At 50.4% G+C, this 15,387-nt stretch overlaps 1 protein-coding gene across 1 annotated transcript in view; it reads right to left on the bottom strand.

Annotated features, from left to right (window-relative positions):
* Positions 1-467: 467 nt before the first annotated feature.
* ALK (ALK receptor tyrosine kinase) overlaps positions 468-15,387 on the bottom strand; it is a 630,248-nt gene continuing 615,328 nt past the window's right edge. Inside the window, exons 24-29 of the mRNA XM_053924484.1 lie at positions 13,620-13,717; positions 9,995-10,087; positions 7,712-7,813; positions 4,310-4,444; positions 3,467-3,557; positions 468-1,151 (exon numbers count right to left, since the gene is read on the bottom strand). Coding sequence (XP_053780459.1) covers positions 468-1,151; positions 3,467-3,557; positions 4,310-4,444; positions 7,712-7,813; positions 9,995-10,087; positions 13,620-13,717 — 1,203 coding nt within the window. The remainder of the gene's footprint in view (positions 1,152-3,466; positions 3,558-4,309; positions 4,445-7,711; positions 7,814-9,994; positions 10,088-13,619; positions 13,718-15,387) is intronic.

Raw genomic sequence — 15,387 nt, 5'->3', positions numbered from 1 at the left:
TGAGTTTTCCGAGTGAAGGACGACGTCTCTCCCTCTGCTGACTCATCGCAAACGTCGCCTCTGTTTCCACTCGCGGGAACGTCACCTCCATTTCCACTCGTGGGGTCCCAGTCTGCACGGACCAGGCGAGGGAGCACAGTGGGTCCGAGTGTGAGACACGCGAGCAGCCAATTCCGACCGCGCGGGGAGCGGGGCGCGCAGCCACTGGGGACCGACCGCGCGCCAGAACCTTGCGTTTCTCACTCGTCTGGCCAATGTTTTCTTCTTTTGAAAGAGTGGGGCGAGCCCACGCTCGACACCTTTCCAAAGCATTTTGCGAACACAGCGTCTTTTGTGTGGCACTCCAAAACAAGTTGGCACAAAATGAAAAGTGACATTTGGTCTCTGGTCTGGGGAGGGGCTCTTCGGGACCTGTCCCCGCGTGGTGGGCTCAGGTTCCCACGGAAAAGCAGCGAGTGCCCGCGGGCTCAGGGCCCGGGTGGGCTTTTCAGAACCGCGTCCCCGTAGTGCCCGGTCGCGGGGGCGGCGGCCTCCAGGGGCAAGCCCTGCTGCTGGTAGCCGTAGTTGACGTTCCCACACGGGAAGTGGCGCAGCCTGAACAGGGGCACCTCCTTCACGCGCGCGGTCAGCGAGGAGGGCTCCAGCAGCAGGGCGGCATTGGGGGCCGCGCCGGCCGCAGTGTTCGGGGGCACCGCACGGCCGCCCTGCCGCCCCGGGAGCCCGCTCGCGGGCTCGTCCTTCTTTGCGGGAGGCTCGTTCTTCCTCGCAGGTTTCTCTGCGAACCACGAGCCGTAGGTTGGGTTCCACAGGCTGGTTGGCTTGTTCCTGGATCTCTGCACTTTGTGCAGCTCCGGCGGCGGGTTGGACTGCGCGAATGCCATGTTAACGTGGCCCCCTCCCACAGCTGGCCCCCGAGGGACTCCAACGGGGGCCTCCGGCGCTGTGGGCCTCTTCGCGGCTTTGCCGGAGGACGTGGAAGGCGGAGGCGGCGGGGCGGCGGGGTCCTGCCGGTCCTCCCCTTTAGCTGGTGGGGGAGCCACGAGGAGAGGAGGGATTCCCTCGGGGTCTTTGGGCCTCATGGGCACTTTCTCCTCCTCTTCCACGAGTGGGCCATATTCCACGGGCAGGGCGGTGTTGATCACGTCTGGATCCTACCGGTGGGAGAAATGAACCGATTAAAACTCAATCACAGACCCAAAATGTTGGGTCGGGAAGACACCTGAGCGATGATCTCATCCAGACTTCACAGATGAGGAACGTTCCCTGTTCATGGGGAATACATTCATTTATGGGCACTGGGGAGTGAGAAACCAGTGGGAAGTCACCTCATCCTCGAAGAGCTCGAGAATATGCTCTGTGACAAGTGCGTGCAGGGTGCTGGGAAGCACCCAGCCGCCTGGGGCAGGGGTAGGGGCAGGAAAGGCGCTGCACCCACCGCTATTGGGCAAATCTTGCAGATTAGTGGACTTAAAAAAAAAAAACCCAAACTATAAATTAGATTAAAAAATTATTCCAGTCATTTCCCAATAAAATCTTGACAACTAAAAAGAAAACTACGTGTTTCACCCCAGGGGGGTGTGTGTGTGCGCATGTGTGTGTGTGTGTGTGTGTGTGATGGTGGCCAGGGGCCAGGAGGGGAGGGGAGGGGAGGGGAGGGGAGGGGAGGAGAGAGACACCCATCCTGTGTTGGCTTCCAAGGGCCATCTCTTGTTCTCTTCCGTATTACCTCCCATTTTTCTCATATTTGGATGGGTTGTTATGCGAGGTTATAGCTTTTTCTGTGTTGTGCCATCATATCACTACACGTCAGCTGTCTCAATGCTGTGGTTCTGCAACTCGCCTGGATTTGATGAGGCCTTTCGTGACACCCCAGACACACTGGAGCACCGTGAGGAAAACCACTCCCACGCCCAGCTTTGTGCTGGATGGACGTCCTAGCCCTAGTTTGTAATACAGAAAAGCAAGAGCAGTGGCCAGAGGTTCCAGGAGAATTTGTGGAAGGAAATGTAAATTTGGGGAAGTTGAATTCTTTACTATTTTATGCAAATTGGGAAAACTATTACTGCAGTTTAACAGAAGTGTATTAATCAGTAAAGAGTTTAAGAATAAGAAACAACTACCTTCTGATTCTCTTTTATGTTTCAGCTCCTTTCCTGTTAGTTACTAATGTCTACGGTGAGTGATTCCGAATGTGCTCCTATGGAGCTGCCTGGTTGTAAGAGGGATAGTATGTACTTTGGAGGAAGTTTACTCCGAAGTGTATCTACAAGGTGGGCAAAAGCAGGTTTACAGTTGTTTGTATGGAAACCAACTCAGTAATCAGCGTAACAATAGAATAATAAACCGTGTTGTGTTCTCACAGCTGTAAACCTACTGTTGCCCGACCCTGCATTTAAGTGGTGTATTCCATTAGCATTACAACATGATAACCTAAACTGCCACTGAATATCAGGGTTTCTGAAAGAACCCCAAATACCTGGATCAATGAAGCCCATCTAGATAAATGCCGGTCCACCTACTCAGTGCAGCTGGAGGATGGATTCGTGAGGCTAGGAGATGACTGTTCCATCTTGAAAATGGATACATCTTTTGTCACAGCTCAGATGAGGGGATTTAGGGAGAGAGTGGTTGGCCGACTCCCACAATATTCTCCACAATTACATATCCTGGCAGAATATAGCGGAGGTAACAGCAGAATGAAAGCCCGAGGGGCAGCTGGCGGTGCAGGTGGAGGGTTCGCCTTCAAGGGCGGGAAAGACAGCACCTCCACTGACCCTGGGGGGCAGGTGGTAAGACAGGTGTGGGTGCAGAGGAGGTAGGAGGACTAGTCATCTGCTGGAAATGGGGGAGAAGAGGGATCTTCCCTGGCCAGTGGGAGTGCTGGGAGCCTCCCCTCCTCATCTAGAAAATGGGGATACTTCATGTACCCCAACAGGCTTGAATGAAATTCATGGGCAGTGGCTCATGTATTACAGATGCTGCACTAATGCTGTTGGTGATGGTAAATTTCTCCAGACTGTTCTGACCCGCCCCTTCCTTTAATCCCTCTAACATATGTCATTAGATGTACAATTTAACTATTATATACTGTTAATTATTTCACGAGCCAGGCTAGCAACTATTCAAGGGCAGGTGTTTTCCATACTCCTTTGAAGCTCCAGTTTTGTTTCACAGAACACTAGGTGCCCAGTGGGGGTTCAGTCATCCTTGTGAATTGACTCGATTCCATACTTTACTGTGCTTCTGCGGCTGTGTCACAGGCTGGTGAAGGAGGTGGCAGTTACTGGTATTTATTACAAAATGCGGAAACTGAGAAACAAATCATTTTACTTTATAGATAATTAACATTCATTCTCCTGATCATAACTGACACTTTCTAGCTGGTTTAACTTTTATTTCACATTTCGTGTTTTCCATCTTTAATACTTTTCCACGTAAATGCTGCCCCAAGGGGAAATGTTGGTACCTGAGTGCAGTATTCGATCCTCTCCAAAATGATGGCGAAGTGGGGCCTGTCTTCGGGCTGATGTTGCCAGCACTGGGTCATTATCCTGTATCTAAAAGAAAACGAGCACGTTCATTGACATCAGGAGAAGCAAGGATGAAAAATCCATTTTTTCTCCCAGCACTTTTCTAACTGGGATGGGGGTGGGGGTGGCGCTCTCTCGGAGGGTAGCAACTCATCTAGGTCCTGTGTGGTTGGCATCTGCTGCCCTCTGCTGATGGGCTAAGGAATCGTGCCAGGTAGGAAAGGTGTGCTACAGAAGCTCATCTACACAGCCCTGCTGGGCCCATTAACTATGGGCCCATTCCATTTCTGAACAAAGCCACCTCTGGAGAGGAACATTCTAACCATATCACCCACCTTCCTTGCTTGTGAGTAGCAGGTGAGGGGTGACAGACAGGACAGCGGAAAGGGCAGGGAGTGGAAACTCAGGGTGGGGCCAAAGTAGGCCCACAGTTGTGCACAGGTGAACCACTTCTTTCGCCCCACCCTGTACTTAGGGCACTCCAGTACAACGGTGCTGGGCCGGAGGGGTGGCGGCCAGGACACAAATTCCTTGAGGAGTGTGAGCTTGGTGGGTCCATAGCTCTGAGGCAGACAAAGGATGCCTTTTCGGGCGTGACATTGCTTTGGGAGACTAACCCTTCTCCTCGGAGTCACAGACCCATTCCTATCTTGGGGCACATTCAGTGAGGTCAGCCATCTGCCCTGTCATCTTAAAAACCCATAGGTGGCTGCAGAATTTTTTTGGAAAAGGAGAGCTGTGCTTAGTAACTTCTAAAAATGTTCCTAGAAGAGTCGTACACAGGCCCAGGGCAGTTCTTAGGGGGGTCCATCCGTCCTCCGCTGGTGACGAACTCCAGAACTTCCTGGTTGCTTTTGCTAGGGTATGGCATGTATCCAAGGGAGAATATTTCCCACAGCAGCACTCCAAAGGACCTGCACACAGGACAGGAGGTGTGGGTGTGGGTACAAGACACACCGGTGTGCACGCACATGGTCACACGGAGACACTCATGGACACACACACACACAGACACAGATGTAAAATTTTAACGGCTAAAAAACAGTCCACTGAGTCATTTTGCCATATTTTGTTCTGTCATTTCCACGTCGTTTTCAGTTTTTAAAATATTTAAAATACTGTGATGAACATCTTTGTGCATTTTTCAAAAGGGCAGTTTGCTTAGGATAAATTCCCTGAATTTAAGATTAGAATATCCCAGTAAATTCTAGGGTAATTCTAACGAAATGACGCGATCAGAAGAATACTAACACTGAGAAAGTCGGGGCCGAGCTCTCGCTTGACTTCGCAGTGAGTCACCCCGGCCGATAGCGGGCGCTGCCCAAGACGCGTCAGACAGCGGCGCTGAGCGTTCTTTCTGCGCCCCTACCCGCTCCCGCTCCCTCGTGCAGCCCCGAGGCACCACCTGCCCGGTATTGGCGATAGCCGTCAGCTTAGGCGTTGCCTGGATCCCAGTCTTTCCCACCCCTCCCGCAGCCAGCTTTCCGCAGTCAGCTAAGTACGTAACTACTCCCAAGGCAGGGGGTAATCTAAGCGCTTTTCACGGCCTCCGCTGAGACCGCTAGGCCTGGCCCCTCTCTTCTCTTTTATAGAAATGTGCGGTGTTTTCCTAATGCCTTCCCCTCTTCACCTGTCCTACTCCATTCTGTTTTCGGTGGCAGCAAGTGACTTTTTTTTCTGAGATCATGTCACACTCTTGCTTCTAGTTCTTTAGTGGCATCCCATGTGCTCAGAATAAAACCCACACGCCCTCACCTGGGCCCTAGGGCGCCTATCTGCCCCTGCCGACTCCACTCCCGCTGGCCCTGTGCTCACTGGCTCCAGCCCTTAAGATTTGTTTTCGTCTCGCAGACTCTCAGCCTGGAGAGCGCTTCTCGCAGATCTGCCCACGTGTGCCTTGCTGTCCTTGGGTGCTGGCGTGGCCCCTCCTCCATAGAGCCCTCCCCAGAGCCCACGTTGGGGCAGCTTCCCTCCTCTGGCCCCCAACCGCACACACACTTCATCCTCCGCTTTTTTTTTTTTTTTTTTGCTTCCATAGCCCTTATTAGTATCTGGAGTTATGTGACTTATTTGTTTGTAAAGCATTTTATAAAACCATCTGAACTTTAAAAGGAAAACCGATAGATACCGGTGTAACTAGATGTTAATGCTTTGCCTTATTTATTTCTTTTTGAAAAAATAAAATCGATACAGATAAGCCCCACCCTCTGTTCTTCCCTCCGCTGAAGTTAGCACACATTCTTCCCGTGTTTGTTTGTTTTTTACGTGTGAAACAATAAACGATAAAGTTTCTATAGTATAGACTTAATTTGTGTATTTTAAAATTATGTGTATTGCATACTTCACATCCTGCTCCTTTTTGGAACTTGCGTCACCAACCCCCCTCCCCATACACTTTTTGAGATTAATCCGTGTTGATATATGTGGGGGAAGTGTGTTCTTTTATACCGCGGAATTGTTTCCCATGATATACGAGTGAGTAAACCACAGTTTATTTATTTTTTCTTCCCTACGTGAGGGTAGCTAGGCTGTGTTAGCTTTTCTCTATTGCGAACAGTGTTGCAGAGGAGCCTCGGGGTCCGCATCCATTTGCATCATCCTCTCTAACTTGGAACTAGAATCGCTGGGCTGCAGGCTTGGCCTGTGTTCAAAACAAACACTGAATTACCTCAATTCCTCTCCGCGCCTGCAGAGGGCAGGTGGTGGCGCTCTCACGAAGGTGCACAAAGGAATCACCTGGAGGGCTTGTTAAAACCACCAGCGCTGGGCTTACCTGTAGAGTTTCTGTTTCATTAGCCTGCGGTGGGGGCTCAGACTTTGTTTCTAACTCGTTCCCAGGTGAGGCTGATGCTGCTGAACACGGGCCTCACTTTGATAACCGCTGGGTTAGGATAAGCTGAAGGGAAAGCTAGAACTACCTTAGGACCTAGCAGTCCCCCTTCTGGGTACCTATCCAAGAAAAGGAATTAGTGTTTCAAAGAGATGGCTGCACGCCCTGCTCGCTGCAGTGTTATTCACAGCAGTCGAGACACAAAAACAACCTAAGTTCAGTCAGTGGGTGACTGGCTAAAGAAAGGGTGATGCGGCCCAGTGGATTGAGGGTCAGCCTGCGAACCAAAGGGTCTTCAGTTCGATTCCCAGCCAGGACACAAATCCAGGTCCCTAGTAGGGGGTGCACGAGAGGCATCCACACAGGGGTGTTTCTGTCCCTCTCTTTCTTCCTCCCATCCCCCTCTCTAAAAATAAAATAAATAAAATCTTTAGAAAAGAAAAGGTGATGTGTGTATATATTTTTCCTTTTGATTAATTAATATAATTATTAAAATTAATAACTAGCTGTCTAGATTAATATATACTCATACATACATTCAATACATGTGTGTATATATAACCACACACACCACCTTTCACAATTCATCCATATATATTATATATAAAATGGATATTTTCAGCCTTAAAGAGAAGGAAATCCTGCCTCTTGCGACAATGCAGATGAACCTGGAGGGCGCCATGCTAAGTGAACTCTGCCAGACTCTGAGCGCGGTGCTGCGCGGGCTCACTTGTATGTGGAGCGACAGCAGCAGCTGAGCGGTGCCAGGAGGGCGGGGGGATGGGAGGCGCCAGGCAGGGAGCACGCCCTGCAGTCACCCTGGACAAGTAAGTTCTGGGGAGCTAAGGTACAGACAGTGTTTCCCAAACTTATTTTTAGCTGTAGAACAGGTCTCACCCCATGGCCAGCAGCCCTCCAGTGCTTCCCCCCTTTTCTCCTTTATTCTGTTAAAGTGGAGAACCTCAACGCTCAATCTTCTAATCTTAATGTTGCACTCCTGGAATAAATCAACTTTGTTGTGTATAAGGAAAAAAAAAAAAGAAAGAAGAGAAATCACACAGGCTCTCGGTGGGTGGGTGTCCCCTAGCCGCATATCAGCCTCACCTGGGAACTTGTAAGAAATGAAGATTCTCAGCCTGAATCTTAAACCCCCAGGGTGGGGTCCAGTACCCTGTCTTAATGAGCCTTCCTGAGGATTCAGAATCAGCTGCCTTTGAGGGCTGCCCTGGTGCTGCAGGCTTGTTGATGCCTCTCTGACCCTTCCCCTGACCAGGGCCTCCCTGCTGAGAGGGTGGGGTCACCCCCTTAAGGCCCAGGGGGAGACCTGGAGGAGGGCAGCAGAGAGACTCACCACGTGTCTGTTTTAGATGTAAATATTCCTTCCATGAAGGCCTCTGGTGGCATCCACTTCACCGGCAGCATGGCACAGCCCCCCTTCCGGTAGTAGCTGGCTCTGTGGGGGAGGAGAGGAAGGGAACTTGGTTCTGGAGCCGGCTCAGTGCAGCAGCTGCAGGCAGCTGAGAAAGTGGCAACAAGGCCCACCCATTGAAGGACTGACACTAACGAGGGCCGTGTGGTTCAGGAGGAGAGCAAGGGCACAGGGTCATTTGGTGAAGGATTTTGTGTCTCTGAGTCAGAGGCAAACTGCCCACTGGAGGTGTGAGGAAAGACCTATGCAATGAGTGAAATACCTGCGGGAGGGTGCTTGGATTCCCCTGTTGGGTTTCAGTTATGAGAACTCACCAAGAATAACATCACTCCAGCCTTGTAAGTGCAGCCTGTTCCTGATGATCCACAGTAATGCAAGGCCCAAAATGGGAGCACTGAGGGCAGGGCTCGCGTCTTACTAGCTTCGGCTCCCTCCCCGCACTCGTGGAGCGCTTAGTGCAACACAGGCGCCCACCAGATGCTCCAGGCACAGGGAGTGCCACGGCCCCGCAGGAGAGCACGGGTCAGAGGGGGCTTTGGAGGCCTGCGATCCTGTGCTCGTTTTGTCACGTCATGTGATGTCATGACTGCCGCTCACTGACAAACACTAATACATCGCTTCCTGCACCTTTGCCACCGGCTCCGCCCCCCGCATTGTGCTCTCCAGCCAGGGCCAGCTGCCTCCATTCAATAGCTACTTCAACAAACACGAACCGAGTATTCAGAATGCATCAGGTGCTGTGCCATGTGGTGAGCACACAGATGTGTTCTAGGCACATACACTTCAGTGGCAGAAACAGAAGTGAGGACTGCAGTACAGGACACTGCTTGTAATCACGTCAGTGCGCAGGAAGCTCCCGACCCAGAGGAAGAATCGATTCCTGCTTCAGGCGGGGCTCAGGAGTGCTTTGGGGGGCTGATGGGGCTAAGGGGTGAAGAAGCTCTCCTGGAGGCCCATTCCTGACTGTGGAAATCTCACAGTGCATGTGGGAATGGGGGTGCTGTGGAGAGGTTGGGATGGTGAAGCCTGGAGTTGGAGAGCTGCCAGAGCTGAGGGTGGAGAGGAAGGGCCGGCTAAGTCACGCGGCAGTGTTTGTGGTCAGCCACAGCCACTCCCGGGGTTCCCTGAGGAAGGAGGGGAAGGACCTGAGACTGTGGGCAGTAAAGAAGGTACCATGGCAGAGACCAGTGGTAGGTGACTGTGGTCAGGGTCCTCCCTAACTCATCATCTTCCAGGTGCTGCTCCCCTGTGGGTCCAGGACGGTGCCAGCATCCTCCAGCCGGAGGTGGGTGCCAGTTCTGACGGAGGCCTTCGGGGGTCTCTCTTGCTCTCGGAATAGTGAAACCTCTATGTGACCATCTCTCTCTGTCCCCGGATTGGGGAAGGTGTGATCTGTGATTGTGAGTGAGCTGCTCGGCTCAGGGAGCAAGTAACTGTTGTAAATAATTAGACGAGGTAATGTGACGCAAAGTGCAATAGAAGTATTTTTTAAAAATATTTTTTAAAAAGATTTTATTTATTTACTTTTAGAGATAGGGGAAGGGAGGGAGAAAGAAGGAGAGAAACATCAATGTGTGGTTGCCTTACACATGCCCCCTACTGGGGACCTGGCCTGCAATCTAGGCATGTCCCCTGACTGGGAATTGAACCAGTAGACCCTTTGGTTTACAGGCTGGCACTCAATCCACTGAGCCACACCAGCCAGGGTTATTTTACTTTCTATAGGTAGCCTTGAGACTATTACAGGGAAAAAGAAATGATATCGGGCTAAGTACCTACAGGCTTTGGGGCTGTACTTCTGAGTCTCTTGGTAACGATGGCCAGTGAGCTGGGCCCTGTACCTGTCAGCTCTGGGCACTATTGCCCAGCGTGGGGGAAGCTAAGGCCATTCAGTTTACTTAGAAATGTTTCCCGTATCATGTATCCAAGTTATTCCGTGTCTCAGCATGGGTTAGGGTAAGAGCGCTGGAACCAGAGAGACGACTTACTTAAGAACTTGGTGTCAGTTACGACAGGCAGTGTGATCCTAGATTTAGGCTCGCTGGGCATGGGCACTATTTAAGGTTTCCCATATTCTGAAAAGGAACTTAGTGAAATTTTAGGTGGCAAGTTGACAAGGTGCCAGAGATGATTTCGGGCATAATCAGCCATGTCCCATTCTCTTGAGGGGATGGGCTGTGAGGGGCGATGGCTGTCCTTACGCACCTGTAGATGTCTCGGGCCATCCCGAAGTCTCCGATCTTGGCCACTCTTCCAGGGCCTGGACAGGTTAGGAGGCAGTTCCTGGCAGCAATGTCCCTGGGAAGTAAAAAAAAGAGAGAGACAAATCTATTTCCTTATTTTGTCCCTGGGAAAGTAAACATATTTATCGCCAGGACTTTCACCTCTAATCTGAAGTTCAAACACTTTCATCTTCTGCTCTACATTTCCTTTAATATATCATACTGTGGCATAAAAGAAATAGCTATGCCAATTCTAGGCCTCAGAACTAACAGGGCAGTGGGAAATGATTAGGGAGATGATTGAAAATGTTTAATAGGATAATAACATGAAAATAACTATAATAGAAACTAGAATTTATTGGCCTTTTACTGTGTACTAAGTATTGTTCTAAGTGCTTCATATCTAATTCGCACAACAACCCTATGGGGTAGAGGAGGCTATTATTATCTTCATTTTATTAAACAAATTAAGCTAAAAGCAGATAACACAGGGACATAAGAGATGCCATTTGTCCTTAGGCTATTGTTTGCACAGACTGCCGCTTGGTTTAGCAGAGCTTCCCTTACATCAAGTTCAAGTAGGGTAAAGTATTTCCAAATGTTTATAGTTTTCTTTTTAAAACATTTTACATATTTATATTTAGAGAGAAGGTATAGAAGGGAGAAAGGGAGAGAGAGAAACATCGACATGTGAGAGAGACACCGATCGGTTGCCTCTCCCATGCCCCCCCCCCAACTGGGGACCTGACCCACAACCCAGGCATGTGCCCTGACTGGGGATTGAACTGGTGATCTTTCGCTGCGTGGGACAATGTCCAACCCACTGGGCCACACTAGTCAGGGCTATAGTTTTCTTCTTTTATAAGCCCTTATGGCTTGCATCCGTGATTTTATCTAAAGTCTTTGTTAAGCTGTCAGCCTCACAGCTAAGTGGCTGAAGAATGGCTTCTGTCAAGTTGTGAAGTTACCGTGTCGTCCCCGTGGTCCTGCTCTGATGGCCTGTCTGCCTGCAACCTGCCTGTAAGGCACGATCAGAAACTGCCCAAGACTCAGCCACTCCCGCTCCCTGCCTGCCTGCTCACTCGCTCTTGACATGCATGTGGGGATGCAGGGTACAGCCATCTCTAGTGATATTAAAGTTCAGGACAGGAAAAAAGGTGGTAGCACTTGGGGCCACAGGTGGCGTTTTCATATTTTTGACTGGTTTCGTGAAGGTCTGGCTCTTTGGTCAAGAAAGACATGGAAAATAAACAACTGGATAGTATTTAAAAAGTAGGACCTGGATTGAAGGTTATGGCTTAGAGCACAAGAACAAGGGGCCAGGGAGGGAGATGGATGTTGTTAATGCCGTTGGCCACATCCAGAGGTTTATGTTGAATTTTGAGGAGCAATGGTGCATAAAGTGCCCTAATAAAACTATAGAAGCGTAACAGGCGTGACATCAAATGGAAGAAAAATAGTGGGATATATAGCCATTACTTCTCAAGAGAAATACAGCAATGTAGACCAGGAACTATATTTATGGCTCCAGCTAGGTCTTGATGCGGTTGTGTAGGGAAAGGTTGCTTAAAAAAGTCATCTTGAATTCAATGGCAAGAAAGTAAATAGAATGTCACAGAGCACACCAAGAGTTGGTAGAATGACATATCATTCTTGACATGGTAATAAACAATAACCAAAGGAAATAGACCTAGTAGAAAAAATGGGAGTGTGTGGACCTGGTAGGCTCCGGATTCAGGAGGTGCACTTGCTGGAAGCCTGAGAGCCATGAGGCAGACACAGGGTCGGGGAGAGAGAAGCAGAGGTAGTACTTTTCTGTGGGAGTGGGCCACGGACCTCCTGGCCAGTTAGATGATGCGAAAGATGCTTTCCTCATGCCAATCACCCCAGGAGAAAAGCTTGGATTGAGATGGTCAATTTCTGTTAGAAGTCGCCGTTTGCTTATAAAGCAGATCATCTGATACATTCTTGATTTATCTTTGACAATTTCATTTCTCAAAAAAGGATAAAAGCAGCAGCAAACTATTTCTCTGGGATCAAATTCTGACCTTCAGTGACTATTTATAGATATGGTGGCGATAGAAATCTTGAGAGAATGTGATCCTGTTATCTTATCATCTCTAATAACAGAGCATTGGATGTGGTCCAATGTATCACGGCTCTAGGGAGGCACACTTGACAACACCAGAGGAAAGATGGATATGATCCGTCAGCCAGTGGATCTGTATGCTCGGTGACTAGCCCGGGGAGGAGAGGAAAAAGAAGTGACCTCGGGAGAAGCAAAGGGAGATATCTGAAGTCACCAAGGTGACTGCACAGGTTCCTCTCCCATGAGTCCAGACGTAAAGGACATAGATGCAGAGGCAAAGGTGGCTGTAACCAAGGACGAATTCCACAAAGAGCACAACCTTGTCAGATGTGAGCGCCAGTAAAGCCCAGAGCTGAGATGCATGGAAAGTTCTGGGCACAACAGAGAGAGAGGGCGAGAATAGCAATGGCAGGACTGGCCGTGATTCGGAGCAGAAGGTATAGCTTTGGATGAGAACATAGAGGCTGGGCCCTAGCTCCTGCTCTGCTCCTGTTATTTCCACCAGGAAAGGCTTAGACTCAAGGAAGAACAGAAGGCTGAACAGTGAAGAGACTGTAAATGGATCAGCCAGCGTGAGAGGTCACTGCCTTGTTTTGGGAATGCCTTTGGGCACCTAGGTGAGTGTGCTCCTTGACTTTTAATTCCTCCATTTTTATTAGGAGAAAGCATAGCTTCTTGTCTACCTACGGCTTTTCTATGTGTGACCTCATGCAGCATCTCTCATTTTCTACTTTGCACATGCGTATTCTAATGGTTAGGAACAGCCCCATCCTCTTTGAAGATGCGAGTTAACACGTAATTGTTAACTCACCAGGCTGTGACTTCCTAAACTAGAGGGAACTCATTGGGAAGAGCTTTGGAATGGAGCTGTCAGCTGAGAGAGCCCCCCACGCCCACGTGGAAAGAATTCTGTGTAACCTGGGGTGTCTACAGCGCAGACTGGAGGTCTCAGCCCAGACACCACCAGAACATGAGGATCGTGTGCAGCGGAGGAAATGAAGGTAGAAGTAAGTCAAATAATCATCATGCTCATTGCAGGGCATTTTAGGAAAAAATTAATTTATTCAACAAACATTTCTTGTGCCTCACTATATGCCAGGGATACGAAGATGAATAAAACAGGTCCTTGCCTTCGAGCACCCGTAGTGAAGACATGAGCTCTTTTAACTTCCCGCAAGGAGCTCAGTTTTCTGAGAAGAGGAACTGTTAAAGTGCTACGGGACTTGGAGGATTCACTGCAAGACGCAGGCGGGGGGTGGGGGGTGGGGGGGAGGCGCCCACAGGAGGTCAAGAACAGCTAGCTCATCAAGGCCTTCAGCACAGGGTGGGCATTTGATGGCACCCACTTTACATACGGGGCAAGTGAAGCCCTGATACAGTAAGTAGTCATCATAAAGATGAAGCTGAACCCACACTGGAGAGGACCCAGGACTGTGTGCTCCACGGGGGGAGGTTGGGACCCTGAGACATGGAAGGAAGCCAGCTGAAGTCGGGGGGAGGGGCAGGGCCCGTGACTCACCGGTGGATGAAGTGGTTTTCCTCTAAGTACTGGCAGCCACAGGCAATGTCCCGAGCCACGTGCAGAAGGTCCAGCATGGCCAGGGAGGAGGGCTGGTTCTGTGGCGACACAGAAATGACCCACTGGTGAGAAGCTCTCGGGGAGAGAAGATATGAAACACTAGCTTCAAGCGATCGCAAGGGGCCAAGCCTGGACTGGCTGTCCCCCTGGGGTCCCAGCCGGCTGCTCATTAAAAAATCACGGGGCAGTTTTAAGCCTGGCCTTCATTCCTCCTTGTCCCTCGCTGGCTGTATGACCTGGGGCTAATTGCTGTGTCAGTTTCCAAGCCACAGTATCCCCATCTGCGACAGTGGCGTGGCATTCGGCCTCGCCGTATTGCTGGGAGGGCACACAGACAGGGCACAGCGGGAATGCTCCCTGAAGGGCCCTGTGGTTATGGGCGGGGCTGCAGTGTGGAGGGCCGCAAGGTCCGAGCTTTGGGTCTCTCCAGGGGCCTTGTTCGGTCGGAAATACTGGGTACCATGAGGGAGACCGTCCCCATGTCCTGGGAAAAGGGAAAGTAAATATATTTCTGAGGAAAACATTCATCCATGTTGTTCTAGAATTGGAAACATCTTTTCTTTCTTCAGGAAGATGCTTTCTGTTCTGACCAAACTCCTGGCTTCCCCTGAGTGTCTCTGTCCCCCATCACTCAGGACGGCAGTGCCTTTGATGTCTCAAATGCTCCGTGAGCCTGGCACACTGCAGGGACTAAATCTTCCCAGGCATTAACCCGCGGGCCAGGTTTATCTGGGCTCTCTGTCTGTGGCTGCTCAGAGCAAATTAACTGCTCCGCTAATCACTCTGCACAGAAGCAGATAGTTGGCACCCAAGGGAGAGAAATGACCCACTGGTGAGGGGTGTGTGTGTGGTCAGGGAGATGTGCACGGTGTGGCAAAGTGGACACTCACACTAGCCGTGCAGAGCACAGCCAGCATGCTCAGTGCTGTTGTATCCATCCAGGGCAAAGGCAGGGTTCGAATCAGGGCTTCCCCCCAGTCTGCTCCTGAGTGTGGCCCTTCCTTTGGCAACCTCAGGCCGTGGAGGTTATGCTCATGCCCCGTCCAGTACTCTCAGAGAGGATCTTGTCCCCTGTTTCTCAAAGTGGGCTGTGGGGTGGAACTCGATCAAAGAGGCATGGGAACGCCTGGGTCCAGTGGGTTCTCTGTCACAGGAATTGCCAGGGTCTTCACTACACGGTAATGCCCACAGAGGACCAATGAGGGGGCTGTCATGGCCTTTGGCCATGGAATCCTCACGAGTAAGCGTGTGAGTATGGGCACCGCAAGCACTGGTGTCCCTTTTGGGGACACCCTTTAGACCAGTCTCCCACTTTACAGGTGAGAAAACAGGGCCAGTGAAGTGGGGTGATTTCTTCGTCACAGCTTCTGAGGGGCTGTTCCCAAAGGATGATATATGCTAATAAAAAACAGAGTAATATTGATAGCTAGTCTTTCCTGAAGGAGCTTCTCCTGAGTCATTTGGAGAGGAAGAACCACAGGACATGGGGCAGGGACTGTTACACCAAGTGGAAAACAGAACGGTGACGTATTTAAGATTGATGCAGCAAAGAGCGAAGGGGAAAGATGGAGGGAGAAGCAGATGCAGACAGGGAACGCAACATATGAAAGTGGCAAAAAGTCTTTTGAAGAGTGATGGGAAGTTGAGGCCGGTGGGCCCCCCTCTTCCCAGCTCCCCACAGGGCCGGCTTTTCAAGGGCGTCAAGGCC

This window comes from Desmodus rotundus, chromosome 5 (genome assembly GCF_022682495.2).
Source record: "Desmodus rotundus isolate HL8 chromosome 5, HLdesRot8A.1, whole genome shotgun sequence".
Taxonomy (NCBI): domain Eukaryota; kingdom Metazoa; phylum Chordata; class Mammalia; order Chiroptera; family Phyllostomidae; genus Desmodus; species Desmodus rotundus.
Note: the sequence above shows the minus strand (reverse complement) of the source record. Positions and strands in the feature narration are given on the sequence as shown.